The sequence below is a fragment of the Schistocerca piceifrons genome, chromosome 1, assembly GCF_021461385.2.
Source record: "Schistocerca piceifrons isolate TAMUIC-IGC-003096 chromosome 1, iqSchPice1.1, whole genome shotgun sequence".
Classification (NCBI taxonomy): domain Eukaryota; kingdom Metazoa; phylum Arthropoda; class Insecta; order Orthoptera; family Acrididae; genus Schistocerca; species Schistocerca piceifrons.
Window position 1 is genome coordinate 1156751712 of NC_060138.1, and position 16187 is coordinate 1156767898.

At 44.1% G+C, this 16187-nt stretch overlaps 1 protein-coding gene across 1 annotated transcript in view; it reads right to left on the bottom strand.

The window, feature by feature from the left end:
* The window catches only part of LOC124778790 (glutamate receptor ionotropic, kainate 2), a 341610-nt gene that overhangs the window by 16125 nt on the left and 309298 nt on the right, over positions 1–16187 (bottom strand). The window contains exon 16 of the mRNA XM_047253668.1: positions 6154–6254. Coding sequence (XP_047109624.1) covers positions 6154–6254 — 101 coding nt within the window. The remainder of the gene's footprint in view (positions 1–6153; positions 6255–16187) is intronic.

A 16187-nucleotide genomic window follows, 5' to 3' on the forward strand; every position in this document is an offset into this window, starting at 1 on the left:
TTAAGCGTTTCCGGACAGATGTCCACATAACATCTTTTCTTTATTTGTGTGTGAGGAATGTTTCCTGAAAGTTTCGCCGTACCTTTATGTAACACCCTGTATATCGGATGATCAAAAACTCAGTATAAATTTGAAAACTGAATAAATCACGGTATAATGTAGATAGAGAGGTACAAATCGACACACATGCTTTGAATGACATGGGGCTTTATTAGAACCAAAAAATTACAAAAGTTCAAAAAGCTGTCCGACAGATGGCGCTTCATCTGATCAGAATAGCAATAATTAGCATAACATAGTAAGACAAAGCAAAGATGATGTTCTTCACAGGAAATGCTCAATATGTCCACCATCATTCCTCAATAATAGGTGTAGTCGAGGAATAATGTTGTGAACAGCACTGTAAAGCATGTCAGGAGTTATGGTGAGGCGTTGGCGTCGGATGTTGTCTTTCAGCATCCCTAGAGATGTCGGTCGATCACGATACACTTGCGACTTCAGGTAACCCCAAAGCCAATAATCGCACGGACTGAGGTCCGGGGACCTGAGAGACGAAAGTGGCGGCTGAGCACACGATCATCACCAAATGACGCACGCAAGAGATCTTTCACGCGTCCATCATTCGAACGCTCTGGAAAAGACGCGTATAGTGATGTAACGCGTGTTCCTATTGTGATTCAAATTTTTCTTGGAAATATTGTATGATTGAAGATCGAGGCTGTCGGAAGCGGCTGCAGACTGTAAACACACCTCGCGGGACCCGCAGGCCGAGTTGCCGTGTTCTATGCAGCATGCATGGCCTACGTTACGTAGGTAAATCCGCAGGCCGGAGTGGCCGAGTGGTTCTAGGCACTACAGTCTGGAGCCGCGCGACCGCTACGGTCGCAGGTTCGAATCCTGCCTCGGGCATGGATTTGTGTGATGTCCTTAGGTTAGTTAGGTTTAAATAGTTCTAAGTTCTAGGGGACTGATGACCTCAGAAGTTAAGTCCCTTAGTGCTCAGAGCCATTTGAACGTAGGTAAATCCTCATCCGCCGTCTTCACGATTCACCATAGGTATAAGTGTGGCAAGTCCCGTTTCGTATTTAACTGTGGCATATGCTAGCTAATTGCATATCAAAAGGGGATTATGAGAACTATGCCAAATGTACGGACATTCCCAGGCTGAAACGAATAGTTATTCTGTCAACATAGCAACCGCTTTGTCACGCAGTTGCTCGTTTAAGCTTTGCCCCTTTCCTGCTTACGTGTCACACCTGACACACACAGTAAGCCGCTGATAATGTTATTGATGGATGCGTCAAGGAAAACTCTTCAGCGGGTGACACCTGAGTGTGTCTGTGGGGTAACAAAGTGTCTGCTGTGAAACTCCTGTTTCCACAGATAGTATTGAACATAATAATTAGAGAGAATACACATTTGATAAGATAATCATTTTATTCACATTCATTTGCTGACCACCTACCAGAAAACAATACGACAGAAGGACAACATACGTGGTATACATATTGTCCACACACGTTACATTTATACTTCAAGAATGGTTCAAATGGATCTGAGCACCACGGGACTTAACATCTGAGGTCATCAGTCCCCTAGAGCTTAGAACAACTTAAACGTAACTAACCTAAGGTCATCACACACATCGATTCGAACCTGCGACCGTAGCGGGCGCGCGGCTCCGGACTGAAGCGCCTAGAACCGCTCGGCCACACCGGCCGGCCTTCAAGAATGTTACTGGTCATTGACACATATCGTTTAATAATACACTCCTGGAAATTGAAATAAGAACACCGTGAATTCATTGTCCCAGGAAGGGGAAACTTTATTGACACATTCCTGGGGTCAGATACATCACATGATCACACTGACAGAACCACAGGCACATAGACACAGGCAACAGAGCATGCACAATGTCGGCACTAGTACAGTGTATATCCACCTTTCGCAGCAATGCAGGCTGCTATTCTCCCATGGAGACGATCGTAGAGATGCTGGATGTAGTCCTGTGGAACGGCTTGCCATGCCATTTCCACCTGGCGCCTCAGTTGGACCAGCGTTCGTGCTGGACGTGCAGACCGCGTGAGACGACGCTTCATCCAGTCCCAAACATGCTCAGTGGGGGACAGATCCGGAGATCTTGCTGGCCAGGATAGTTGACTTACACCTTCTAGAGCACGTTGGGTGGCACGGGATACATGCGGACGTGCATTGTCCTGTTGGAACAGCAAGTTCCCTTGCCGGTCTAGGAATGGTAGAACGATGGGTTCGATGACGGTTTGGATGTACCGTGCACTATTCAGTGTCCCCTCGACGATCACCAGTGGTGTACGGCCAGTGTAGGAGATCGCTCCCCACACCATGATGCCGGGTGTTGGCCCTGTGTGCCTCGGTCGTATGCAGTCCTGATTGTGGCGCCCACCTGCACGGCGCCAAATACGCATACGACCATCATTGGCACCAAGGCAGAAGCGACTCTCATCGCTGAAGACGACACGTCTCCATTCGTCCCTCCATTCACGTCTGTCGCGACACCACTGGAGGCGGGCTGCACGATGTTGGGGCGTGAGCGGAAGACGGCCTAACGGTGTACGGGACCGTAGCCCAGCTTCATGGAGACGGTTGCGAATGGTCCTCGGCGATACCCCAGGAGCAACAGTGTCCCTAATTTGCTGGGAAGTGGCGGTGGGGTCCCCTACGGCACTGCGTAGGATCCTACGGTCTTGGCGTGCATCCGTGCGTCGCTGCGGTCCGGTCCCAGGTCGACGGGCACGTGCACCTTCCGCCGACCACTGGCGACAACATCGATGTACTGTGGAGACCTCACGCCCCACGTGTTGAGCAATTCGGTGGTACGTCCACCCGGCCTCCCGCATGCCCACTATACGCCCTCGCTCAAAGTCCGTCAACTGCACATACGGTTCACGTCCACGCTGTCGCGGCATGCTACCAGTGTTAAAGACTGCGATGGAGCTCCGTATGCCACGGCAAACTGGCTGACACTGACGGCGGCGGTGCACAAATGCTGCGCAGCTAGCGCCATTCGACGGCCAACACCGCGGTTCCTGGTGTGTCCGCTGTGCCGTGCGTGTGATCATTGCTTGTACAGCCCTCTCGCAGTGTCCGGAGCAAGTATGGTGGGTCTGACACACCGGTGTCAATGTGTTCTTTTTTCCATTTCCAGGAGTGTACATTGATACCTACTGATAACCTTCACAATTCATAGTGTTCTTAACAAAACATGGCGTTGTACTTTACTTAAGCATGTACTCAAACGGTATACCCTTGGCTGCAAGACACATCTGTAATCGACGTTCAGGAGAATGGGCAACAGATGAAAGGTCAGTGGATGATATGGCGGAGCAAGATGTTACGATTCGGCGGTGCATGTCGTCTTGTTTCTTTGGGGTTTCGCGGTAGTCCGCATCTTTCAGTGTTCCCCACAGAAAGAGATCAAGTAGAGTCAAATCGGAGAGCCTGGCAGGCCATTGTACTGCAGCATTCCGTCCAATCCAGCGGTCAGGAAATGTGTCGTTCAATATTTGGCTTGCCACACGTGAGGAGTGAGCTGGGCAGGCCGGCCAGAGTGGCTGAGCGGTTCTAGGCGCTACAGTAAGGAACCGCGCGACCGCTACGGTCGCAGGTTCGAATCCTGCCTCGGGCATGGATGTGTGTGATGTCCTTAGGTTAGTTAGGTTCAAGTAGTTCTAAGTTCTAGGGGACTGATGACCTCAGCAGTTAAGTCCCGTAGTGCTCAGAGCCATTTTTTTCTACTCCTGTAATGAAATAAGGTCCTACGATATAATGTCCTACAATGCCGCACCACACGTTGACGCGCCATAGCCTTTGGTGCTATACCTGACGCAGCCAATGTGGGTTCTCAGCTGCCCAGTAGTGTATCTTGCGTAAATTTACATTCCCGTGATGAAGTATGTATTATCATCTCGCAGGCGTCGCAGAGCAAACCGACAAAATTCCACACGACGTTCGAAATCGCGTCCTTCGAGTCCCTGATGGAGTGAAAGGTGATATGGGTGGGACTGATGCCGGTGCAGAATGCGCATGATACTCGTCTGGCTGACCCCACATCCCGCGGCAGTAAGCCTCGTGCCACAATGAGTGTAGATAAACGTCATGTCCAGAACAGCCTCTTCGTGGTCTCTGTCGGTTGGAGTCTTGTTCCTCCTCCTTTGTTTGCTGTTAAGTCTGCCTGTTCGCACTAGTGTAGTAATCAATCTAGCAATGGCCTGGCGAGTAGGACACCGACGATCAGGATACGTATCCCTGTACCGCCGAACGGTTTCGACAGCATTCATGCGACATTCGCCACACAGTAGTAACATGTCTAACTTCTCCTGATTTGTGTACATATCTGGACGTAATGTTCCAACAGCAACTACGTCTGGATACGAGACGCACGTCCTACTGTGAAACGTCGCACGACCTACTAGTTGCACGACGCGGCGTGTTTACAGTCAGCAGCCGCTTCCGACCGCCTCGACCTTCAATCGTACAATATTTCTAAGCGTCTTTTAAGCAAAGTTTGAATCACAATAGCAACACGCTTTACATCACTATACGTGTCGTTTCCAGAGCGTTCGAATGATGGTAAACAAAGTATAGCGTCCCATTTAAAAACATGTACTTGTTTGATAATTTCTGTCAATATAAACGTTGTGATTATTGTGCGTGTACCAACTTAGTGCCCCATAGTCGGCTATGATTCGCCGAAAACCACATGCCGATACGTGCAATCGCCCCCGGAATAATGAGGGCACGTTTTTCGCCTATATGTCGCTATCGTTATCGCTATCGAAATGGTAATATCGGGTGCCGATACTTTTAATTTATATTACATTTTTTTCGTAATTTTCGGTAAATACTTGAATTGTTCTTTTGAAATCACAGTAGAACATAATTTTACTATCACTGTGTGAGAGAGTCTTACTACCGAGCTTTCTTCACGTCCTGTCTTTCTCTCTGACTGTGTGAAGCAAGTATAGGTGGCATAAAAGAAGAAGTCCGACTACACTGGGAGGTGGCGGTGTGAGTGGAATAACAAGATACCCGATGTGAAGAAACACAACACCAGTTGCGTTAAAAAATAATTTTTAATTCACTTAGTGTACTGTTTCCTCGCATCAGTATTCTTGAAAAATGCTTGCTGAAATTGAAAATCTAAATGAAAAGACTGGTATTTGCAGAGTGTGCGGAGCGATGTGAGGGAAAATGGCGCTAAAAAAGGAAGTCGACATGAGTGTCCCTTCGACCGCGACGTCATTGTAGACGGCGGGCTCATCGAGATGCGACATTGGATCATTATAACTTGTCAGTTGGTCGGATAAATCACGTTTCTTGTTACACCAGGTCGTGTACGAAGGACATGTACACCTACGCCGTCGTTCAGGCGAACAGCTGCTCGAAACATGCCACGTTAAGCGTGATATAGACCTGCAGACAACACTACCGCAAAAACATATGTTACTAGCCAAATGAGATACTTTCTCTGTAAATACTTCATCATTGTCTTTAAGAATAGTCCAAATGGCCTGTCACGCGCCAGAACTGTTCACGCCATCTTCTGTAAAGATGAACCGAGCGAGGTGGCGCAATGATTAGCACAATTGACTAGCATTCCGGAGAACGACGGTTCAGAGCCGCAACCTGACATTCTGGTTTAGGCTTTCCGTAATTTACCTGCATCACTCCGGGCAACTGCCGGGATGGTTCCAATGGAGGGGCATGGCGATTTCCTTCAACTCGTCGCAACACTCCGTGCATGTGCTATGTCTCTAATTACGTCGATGTCGCTGGGACGTTAAATTCTAATCTTCCTTCAATCAATAATTGTGTATATCACGTAATGGAGGTCATCGTAGATCAAGCAAGCTTACGTGCTCCTTCACTGCATATGTCGAGGCCAAAGATGCACAGGTACATCGTTAATTAATTCTGCTAAAATCTGTCTGCTCATGGACGACAGAAAAAAAATCGCATATCTTTTGAAAGCAGATGATGAAAAAGAAAAATATAGGAAACACTTTGCATAACGTCAGATAGCAGGGCGAGAATAGAATGAAGGAGCGAGGAAACGTGTTTCACAGTAGGAAAAAGAAATCTTAGGTTTAATTAGAAGTTAAAGCGAGCACTCACCAGTTCTGACTGCGTGTTTCTCTTGGAGTTGTAGCAGAACTCGAATATCGCTACGATTACAGCGATGGCGAGACCACACAGCAGAACTACGAAGACGCCACCTGTAATGATGGAACACTGTTAGTGCAGTTTGCTAACTCGAAAACAGATGATCAATTATTGTAAAAGGTAGTAAACAAGCGACGCTGTATGCATCTACAGGCAAAGAAATAACTGCAGTTTTAGGAAAACTGGATGATTTATTCAAGAGAAAGAGCTTCACAAAGTGAACAAGTTAGTAACGCATTGGCCCACTTCTGGCCCTTATGCAAGCCATGAATCGCGTTAGCTTTGAATGACAGTGTCATTGGATGTTGTTATGAGCGAAATCGTGCCAAATCCTGTCCAGTTGGCGTGTTAGATCGTCAAAATACCGAGCTGGTTGGAGGACACTGCCTATAATCTGTGCAACCATTCTAAGTTGGAGAGAGTTCCTGCGACCTTTCTGGCGAAGATAGGGTTTGACAAGCGCGAAGATAAACAGTAGAAACTCTCGCCGAGTGTTGGACATCATCTTGCTGAAATGTAAGCCTAGGATGGAAACAAGACAGGGAGACAGGGCGTAGAATATCAGCGACGTACGACTGTTTCGTAAGGGTGACGGGGATGACAACAAAGGGGTCCTGCTATGAAAGGGAATGGCACTCCTGGCTGTCAGGCCATATCGTCGGAGACAGTCGGTTTTGCATCCCACTATTGTTCAGGGCATCCTCAGACACGTCTTTGGTCTGGAATATCAGTTATTGTGGTAGAATTGTCTTCAGTCGCAAGTCCCGCCTCGAACTGAGCCAGATATCTACAGAAGACGTGCCTCGAGACGCAACGGACGGCAGTGGGATTCCAATCTGAATGTCGCCAGCCAGACGGCCAGATAACCAGGCGTGATGGTCTGGGGTGCCATTTGTTTTCATAATGGAACCCCTTTGGTTGTTAACTGCCGCACACTTACAGCACAACAGGACTTCGGCGATATTCTTGCACTTAATGGTAAACAATTCTCGGCTTACACGCATCATCATCATCGTCATGTTCTTCCAAGGATTAGGTGTTTTAATCACTTGTTCCGGTCTCTAACGTCCATCCATTCAGCCATCTCTTACGAGATCTACGTAGATCTCTCTTTCCTACCGGCCGATACTTTGTTTTCTTTTTTAAGCACTCTATTTTCTGTCATTCTGCCAACATGATACATCCGCTTCATTCCATTGTCTTCTGTCTTGTCATATAACTGGAAAGATTTTCTAATCTGATCTTGTAGTTTCAGCCGTTGTTTGATCCATTTAATTATTACAGTACCTTAAATCTCTCTTGAACTTCATCTCTGCTGCTTATATATGTAACTTTTCTTGTTTTGTTGACTATCCACGATTTGGAACCCTGTACAACACTAGATGCAGCAATAACTTTATAGAATCTCACTTCTTTCCTTTCTTGATTTTTTCCTAAAGTTCTTCTGATTGTTCCACAGATTGCTCTATATTTATTAACCTTCTTCTCAATACCTTTGCCATATTTAAAAGCAGTATCACATCCTAGATAACTGAAGTCGTTACTTTTTCTAAAGCTTTCTCATTTAAAATTATTTTAGATCTGACTGGATTCATTCCTTTGAGAGCAGGTATCTTCGTCTTCATTGCAGATATAGTTAAGTTATACTGCTATTTATAAATTATCTTTTTGTTCTTGTATAATTATCTGCTCATCAGCATATAACAGAGTATTTAATGGTATACTAGATTCTGTTTTAATCCCTAACAGTATTTCATCTTTCCACTTCATAACTAGATCGGCAGAATATAAATTAAATAAAGCGGATGATAGATTACGCCCTTGTCGAACACCCTGATTTATTAAAATTTCATCTGACTTTTTCGAACCTAAACTTATTACTAATATTGTACCTACAATACCCTCGACTCTTTATGGTATTAATAATGTATTTAGGAAAAATCTTTCCAATATTTACCACAAACGCGGTCTGTTGACCTCATCAAATGGTTTTTCATAATTAATAAATCCTTAAATCGTTTCTAAGCCAAATTCCTGACGTTTCTCAGCAATTTCATTCATACAAATATATTATCACAACACGAACGCCCCTTCCTAAAGCCTGATTGTTCCTCTGAGATTACTACATCAGCGGTAGTTTGTAATCTTTGTTGAAGAACCATCCGATAAATTTTATATCCTACATTAAGTAGATTTATTCCTCTATAATTTCCTATGTCCTGCAAAATATATAGAAATAACTTTAGCTGTGTTCCATTTTTCAGGTACAGAACAGTTCTTCCAATACATATTTAAAAAACTGAGGAAGCAAAATTCAAAACTAATCTCTCTATACTTGATTAATTCAGCATGAATGCTATCTAGCCCAGTAAATTTTCCATTTTAGTTACGTTTCGGGCAGCTTTTAATTCTTCTATGTCTATTTCATCTACAGAGTTGTTACCATTTCTTATAGTATAACTCTCTTCAGTATCTTCATCATACCATAAATTTCTGTAATGGTGTATACATTGATTTTCTGTTATTATATTAACGTTTGCAGTAACTTTATGTGTTTTATTCTCATGCTTAATAGGTTTAAACACTATAATCCGTCTTGTGTGGAAGTCATGTTCAGCATTAGCTTTCCCAGGTTTCACTGTGATATCTTTTTAACCATTTTTCTGTAATATTGTTGGCTATTCCTTTTTCTATACTTATAGACTCCTATTCCCATTTGATACTTTAATTTTCTGTAGTGCATCATTAGCTGTTTTCAACATTGCTGATTTTAATCGTTCCCATTCATCTTCAATATTGTCCTTAGTTTCAACTATGTGGAATTCGTGTGTGGGTTTTGATATAAATTAATTGCGCTTCCCTCTTGAAAAACATGAACTTCATATTTCAAGTTCTGGTTTAGATTTTATTTAGCTTTGTGTGTGTATCCTTCATCTTGCTTGTATTTCAACCTTTGAAATGACTAGGAAGTTATCATATCTTATATCGACACATTTAAATACATGAGTATCTTGAACTTGAAAGCTTATTTTTTTATTAGCTGTTACATAGTCAGTTACTGAAAGTGAAACTCTTCCGTTCCATTTCAGCAATATAATGCCAGCCCGCACACAGCAAGCCTTTCTATTACTTTTTTTCGTGTTTGTCAAACCCAAGGTTGGCCAGCAAGGTCGCTGGGTCTCTCCCAAATTTAGAACGTTTGGAGCGTTGTGGGCAGAGCACTCCAACCAGCTCGGGATTTTGACGATCTAACGCGTTAACTAGACAGAATTAGGCTCAATATCCCTCTGGAGAACACCCAAAAAATTCTGTCAATCAATGTCAAGCCGAAAAAGTGATTGCATAAGGGACAGAGCTGAACCATCGCCTTATCGACCTCCTCAATTTACGAAACATTTTATCTTGAATAAATAATCCAATTTCTCTGTAACTGTAATGAGTTGCCTGTCTGTACCTGCAAATCACATCTACCGTTTTCCGCCCGAGTTGGATAATTCCTTCGTGCTGGGTCGCTGCTTCTTTTTCTTTTTGTCTTAGTGTATGTATGCTTACTGCTGAAGGAGCAGAAAACATCTGGCTAAAATATTTACTGCCTGTGCACTGAAAGGCAGCATCCTCGACTCCTGGTTCAAAGCAAAGATTATGCTTCTATACAAAAAGTATTCACACATATTATGTGATAATATGTTTATGTGCCCCGATGACTTCTGTTTGCACAGAAAATCACATGAGGGTATATTCCATTGGAAGAGGGTTAAAGCAAGGTGACTATATCCCTGAAACTGCTTATAGCAGCCCCTGATATGGCTAAGCCCAAAATCATTTGGAAAGAAACAGGAATTACAGTAAATAGGAAAGGATTCTCTATCTTGAGGTTAACAAACAAGATAGTAGTACTATCCAACAACATGATGGAATTGCAATCCTCTATAAAGGATTTATCAGAGAATTGCGAAAAGGGCGATCTAATTATAAATCTGTCCAAAACAAGTAATAATGCACAAGAAGAGGATAACTGCAAGAAAAATAATACTGAACAACAACTATCGAAACAACGTTAACGAATATGTTTGTCTGAGACAGTTTATTGACATAAAGGACAAATAAAACCTGAAATTTTGGCCGATTGAAGATAAGGCTGGAAGGTTTATGGAAGAAACACCACGGCTTTTAAATCTCATACACCATCGACTTTACTAAAGTTTCTTCTGAAACAACATATTCTTCCCGTATTAACATATGGGTGTGGAACAGAGATTTTATATGAGTTTGTCATAGAAACTACGAACGTCTCAGAGAGCTATGGAAGGGTCACTGCTAGGGATCACTAAGACAGACCGGAGAAGATGTGAAGACATAAGAGCAAGAAGAGGCATTCCGGAGGTTGTGGAAAGGTTAAAGGCTGTAAAGTGGAAACGGGCAGCACATATCGCACGAAAAAACGGCCGAAGACGGACGAAGGCAGTACTAGACTGTAGTCGCAGAGAAAGACGAAGACCACGCCGCAGGTAACCCAAACGCTGGGATGAACAACTGAAGAAACTTGCAGGCTTCATCTGGCAGTGGACAACAGCAGGAAACAGAAGTGTGTGTAAACAGCTCGCTGAACAACAAACAAATAAGCCGTAGGAGCATGTCAAGTAGAATGACCAAATTATAGGAAAAGCTTCTAATTCTACCTCTATAATCTTCGAACCCCTCTGAAGTGCATGGCAAAGGGTACGTCCCACTTTACCACTTATTGGGTCTTTACATCATTCTACTCACGTATGGAGCTCAGGAAGAATGATTGTTTAAATGCCTCTCTACGCGCTGTTATAAAGCTAAACTTGTCGTCACCATCCCCTTCTCTTTCTTGAGTCATCAAAAAATGTTCAAATGTGTGTGAAATCTTATGGGACTTAACTGCTAAGGTCATCAGTCCCTAAGCTTACACACTACTTAACCTAAATTAGCCTAAGGCCAAACACACACACCCATGCCCGAGGGAGGACTCTTGAGGCATCGGTCACTGATGGTTTGATGCGCCCTTCCAAGAATTCCTCTCTTGTGGCAAATCTCCGAGTAGCAATTGAAACATACGTTATTCCCTGGTGTCTTAACAGATATCCTATTTATAGAATGAAGCCTTTCACGACGGAATGACATAGCTGCTGGCAAACTTTCCGGTACCTGAGGTCGTGGTCCAAGAAACTCTTCGAATCCTTTTATAGACCACCTGGGTCAGCATTTGTAGTTGTACAGCGCTTCAGAGAGAACTTGTAAAATATCATTAGCAATTTTCCTCATCATACCGTTGTAATATGGAGTGACTTCAACTCCCCAGGTATAGATTAGGAGTGTTACGTCATCAAAACTGGTGCCAGAGACAGGGAATCGTGTGGCATTGTTCTGGATGTCCTGTCTGAAAATTACCTGCAGATACGAGGGTTGGAACTTAAATAGTGGCAACTGTTTATTCACAACCGATACAAAAGAGTTACATGTTTTCACCTGCTACTGTCCTTCAAAGTAGTCACCAGCGTTGCCAGCGATGTGGAAGGCGTAGTATGCCGTTAGCAGAGCCTGTACTGTTGATGGTGCGAATGGAGCGGTCTACTGCCTGTCGAATCTCTGGAACAGTTCTGAAGCGAATGCCACGAAGTGGTTCTTTCATCTCGGAATCACAAGGACTTAAGTCCGGGGAGTATGGTGGATGGTACAGTACTTCACAGTACCATCGACCGAACAGAGCAGCAACAGCCTGCGCTATATGCGTCCGCGCATTGTCGTGCAAAATGATGGGTGGGTTGCGCAGAAAGTGTCGCCGCTTCTTGCGCAAAGCCGGTCGCAGGTGATGCTCCTAAAACGAATAATAATACTGTGCATTGGCGGTCTGCCGTGGAGGAACGTAATGTGTTAGTATAACACCATCACAGTCGTACACGTGAATCACCATAACTTTCACCATACTGGAGCTCTGACGCTCTTTCAATTTTCGCGGCGACCCATTATGGCACAATTCATTGGATTGACGTTTTAGTTTTGGCTCGTACGATGTGGCCCGTGTCTCATCCAGTGTTACGATACGGCATAAGAAAGCCTCTCCTTCGAGCTCATAGCGCACCATGTGCGTCTGAGCAGCGTCGTAACGCATCCATTTCTGCATTTCCGTCAAGTAATGCGGAACCCATCGTGATGCAGTTCTTCGCATGCCCAGGCGTTCCTTCAGGATGCGAATCACAGTCGTATGTGCTAATCCGGTTTCGTGGGTGAGCTCACGATTCGTATGGCGTCGATGTACTTTTTCTTCAGAGAGGCTAGGACGACCTGTCCGATGCATGTCTCCCTCAGTTTTCCGACCTTCGTTGAAGGCTTTTACCCAACGTGCCACTGTTCTGTACGGCAATGCCGATTCCCCGCACGCCTCTTGAAGGCCTTGATGACACTGTCGTGCTATAGGACCTCTGACACATTCAATCTTGATCCAACTCCGTTGCTCCTGTATCGAAAACATAGTGACATGGTTACGATAAACCGCTCGCTCACAAGTGACTGTATTTACCTCGATTGCGCGCAAGAGGGGGCGTGGGACGGACGAGTTCATCTGCTCGGAGGTAAGGGAGGTATGCCAACAAAACGTGTGTGCTATCAGCGACAATAAGAGATTCCATTGCATAGTGTCTCCACAGCAGTGTTATCACTATTTAAATTCCAACCTACGTAGTTAGAGAACCAACTCGTGAGGGTAACGCCTTAGACCTCCTGGCAACAAACAGACCTGAACTTACCGAATGAGTTAACGTAGAGGAAGGTATCACTGATCGTAAGGCTGTGACAGCATCTATGACGACGGGTCCTACAAGGAATGTTAAGAAAGGTAGGAAGATGTACTTGCTCAGCAAGGTGACAGGATACAAATTTCAGAATATCTCAGCAGTCACCCATCAAATATGCTGCGATGAGGACGAAGATGTGGAGAACAAAGGAAAAAATTCAAAAGTATCGTTCAATATGCCTTAGACAAGTATGTTCCGAGCAAGATTTTAAGGGATGGGAAAGACCCATCATGGTTTAATAGCTGCGTTAGAAAAGCGCTACGTAAACAATGAGCACTTCATCTCAGCTTTAAAAGGAGCAAAAGCCTAGGTGACAAACAAGAGCTGATCGAAGCGAAAATGAGCGTAAGAAGAGCAATAAGAGAAGCGTTCAATGATGTTGAAAGTAAGACGTTGTCACCCAACGAGAAAAAACTGTAAGAGATTTTGGTCGTATGTAAAATAAGTAAGTGGGTCAAAAACTTCTATTCCTTCTCTCAGTGACCACACCGGCATCGAAACTGGAGATAACAGAGAGAACGCCGAAATGCTGATAGCGCTCTTCCGAAGTTGTTTCACCGTGGAAGATCGAAGCGTTGTCCCTCCTTTCAATCGTCGTAGGAACATCTAAATGGCAGATATTGAGATAGCCGATCGTGGAACTGAAAAGCAGCTACAATTGATTAGTAGTCGAAAGGCTTCAGGACCAGATGAGATTCCTATAAGATTCTATAATGATTATGCGTAAGAACTTTCTCCTCTTCTAGCAGTAATTTATCGTAGATCGTTTGAGCAACTAAAGGTGCGTAACTACTGGAAAAAAGCGCAGGTCATTCCCGTTTTAAGAAAGGCCGTAAGACAAATCCACACAATTATAGACCTATATCGTTGACGTCAATCTGTAGTAGAATTATGGAACATGTTTTATGCTCAATAATTATGACGTTTTTGGAAAATGAACAGCTGCTCTATAAAAATCAACATGGATTTCGCAAACAGAGTTCCTGCGAAACTCAGCTCGCTCTGTTCCTCCATGAGACCCACAGCGCAGTGGACAGCGGCGCTCGGGCTGATACCGTATTCCTTGATTTCAGTAAGGCATTTGACACCTTCCCGTATTGTCCTTTAATGAAAAAAATACGAGCTTACGGATTATGGCAGCAAACCTGCGATTGGATTCAAGACTTTCTTGCATGTAGAACTCCATACGTCGCTCTTAACGGGATGAAATCGACAGATATAAAGGTAATATCCGGAATACCACAGTGAAGTGTGATATGACTGTTACTGTTTAAAATATATATAAATGATCGAGTAGAAGGCTTCGGATGCTCTTTAACGCTATTCGCAGATGATGCAGTTGTCTGTACCAAAGTAGCAACGCCAGAAGATAGAAAGAATTTGCAGAACGACCTGTAGAGAATGGATGAATGGTGCAGACTGTGGTAGTTGACCCTGAAAGTAAATAATTGTAACATATTGCGCATACATAAGAAAAGAAATCCACTAGTGTACAGCTACACTACTGACGACAAACAACTGGAGACAGCGTCTGCCGTAAAAATCTAGGCGCAACTACGAACAGCGACCATACGTGGAATGACCATATAAAACATATAGTGGGAAAAGCAGACACCAGACTCAGATTCATCGGAAGAATCTTAAGGAGATGTAACTCATCCAAGAAAGAAGTGGCGTGTAAGGCACTTGGTCATCCGATTCTTGAGTATTGTTCATCTATCTGGGATCCCTATCAGGTAGGACTGATAGAGGGGATAGAGAAGATCCAACGAAGAGCGGCGCGTTTCGTCACGGCATCGTTTAGCTGGCGAGAGAGCGTTACGGAGATGCTAAACAAACTCCACTGGCAAACGTTACAAGAAAGGCGTTATGCATCACTCAAAGATTTACTATTGAAATTTGAGGATAGCACTTTTCAGGAGGATTCAGACAACATATTACTTTCCCCCACATACATCTCGCCTATTGACCACGAGAAGAATATTCGAGAAAGGGAGAACCGATAGAGGTACTCAGCGTACCCTCCGCCACACACCGTCAGGTGGCTTGCGGAGTATGGATGTAGATGTAGATGTAGATGTAGAAATTAGAGGCAATACAGAGGCTTACCGACAATCATTCTTCCCACACACAATTCGCGAGTGGCACAGGGTTGGAGGGATCAGATAGTGGTACCCAAAGTACCCTCCGCCACACAGCAATAGGCGGCTTGCGGAGTATGATGTAGATGTAGATGTTCTGTTCCTGACTTGTCGTGCAGGACTGCGCTGGATATCCTCACAGGTACTCCTCCGCTGATTCTTGCCGATTGATCGGTCGGACGTCCGAGAGCGACATAAATACTGTAGGAAAGCGGATGTGGTCAAAGTAACACGTAACGAACGAACATAATCCTTGTCAGAGATAAAACTTACCTATCGATTATCGTCTTGTCAAAGACAAAACTGTCTAGTGATTCTGCGGAGCCACTGTCCATATGTCGCTAAGTTTCATTGCCTCCTCTTTCCCATTAAAATTATCCTGATGCTTATAAGTTTCAATAGATTCTCTACACAGCCGTAGATAATAATTTGTCGTTGTAAACAAAAAAAGTCAAATTATCATCCACGACTATTATTTTTATTCAGTCTTGCTTCAGTTATCAACTGCGTCATAACTTCCATTCTGGTGCCTTTACCTTTCCTAAAGAGAAACTGATCGTCATCTAACACGTCCTCAGATATCTTTTCGTTATATCCGGTACATGTTAAAGATGCGACATATCGTACCCAGTCAAGGCATGTAGTCGAAATACGATCGATGTACGACTCCCAGGACGGTACTACAGTTCGTCTGAGAGTTTTTCGATTTGTTACTTCAAAGTATCTGTGCATTACATACATAGCTCTCTAGATTGTTATCGTACTTCTTGGGTTTTGATTGTGCTCCCAAGTATTTACCAATTTTACTATATAAAGCCAATTCTCTCTCCAGCTATCTCTCTGACTCGCCAATCTCTCTCTCTCACTCTCTCTCTCTCTCTCTCTCTCTCTCTCTCTCACACACACAGACACACACACACACACACACACACAGAAACAGACGGAATATGCGTTAGTGTCTAACTTTCACTGAGTGAACAAGAACATTTGTGGATTACGTTGGGGACCAATTTATTGTAAATGAAAC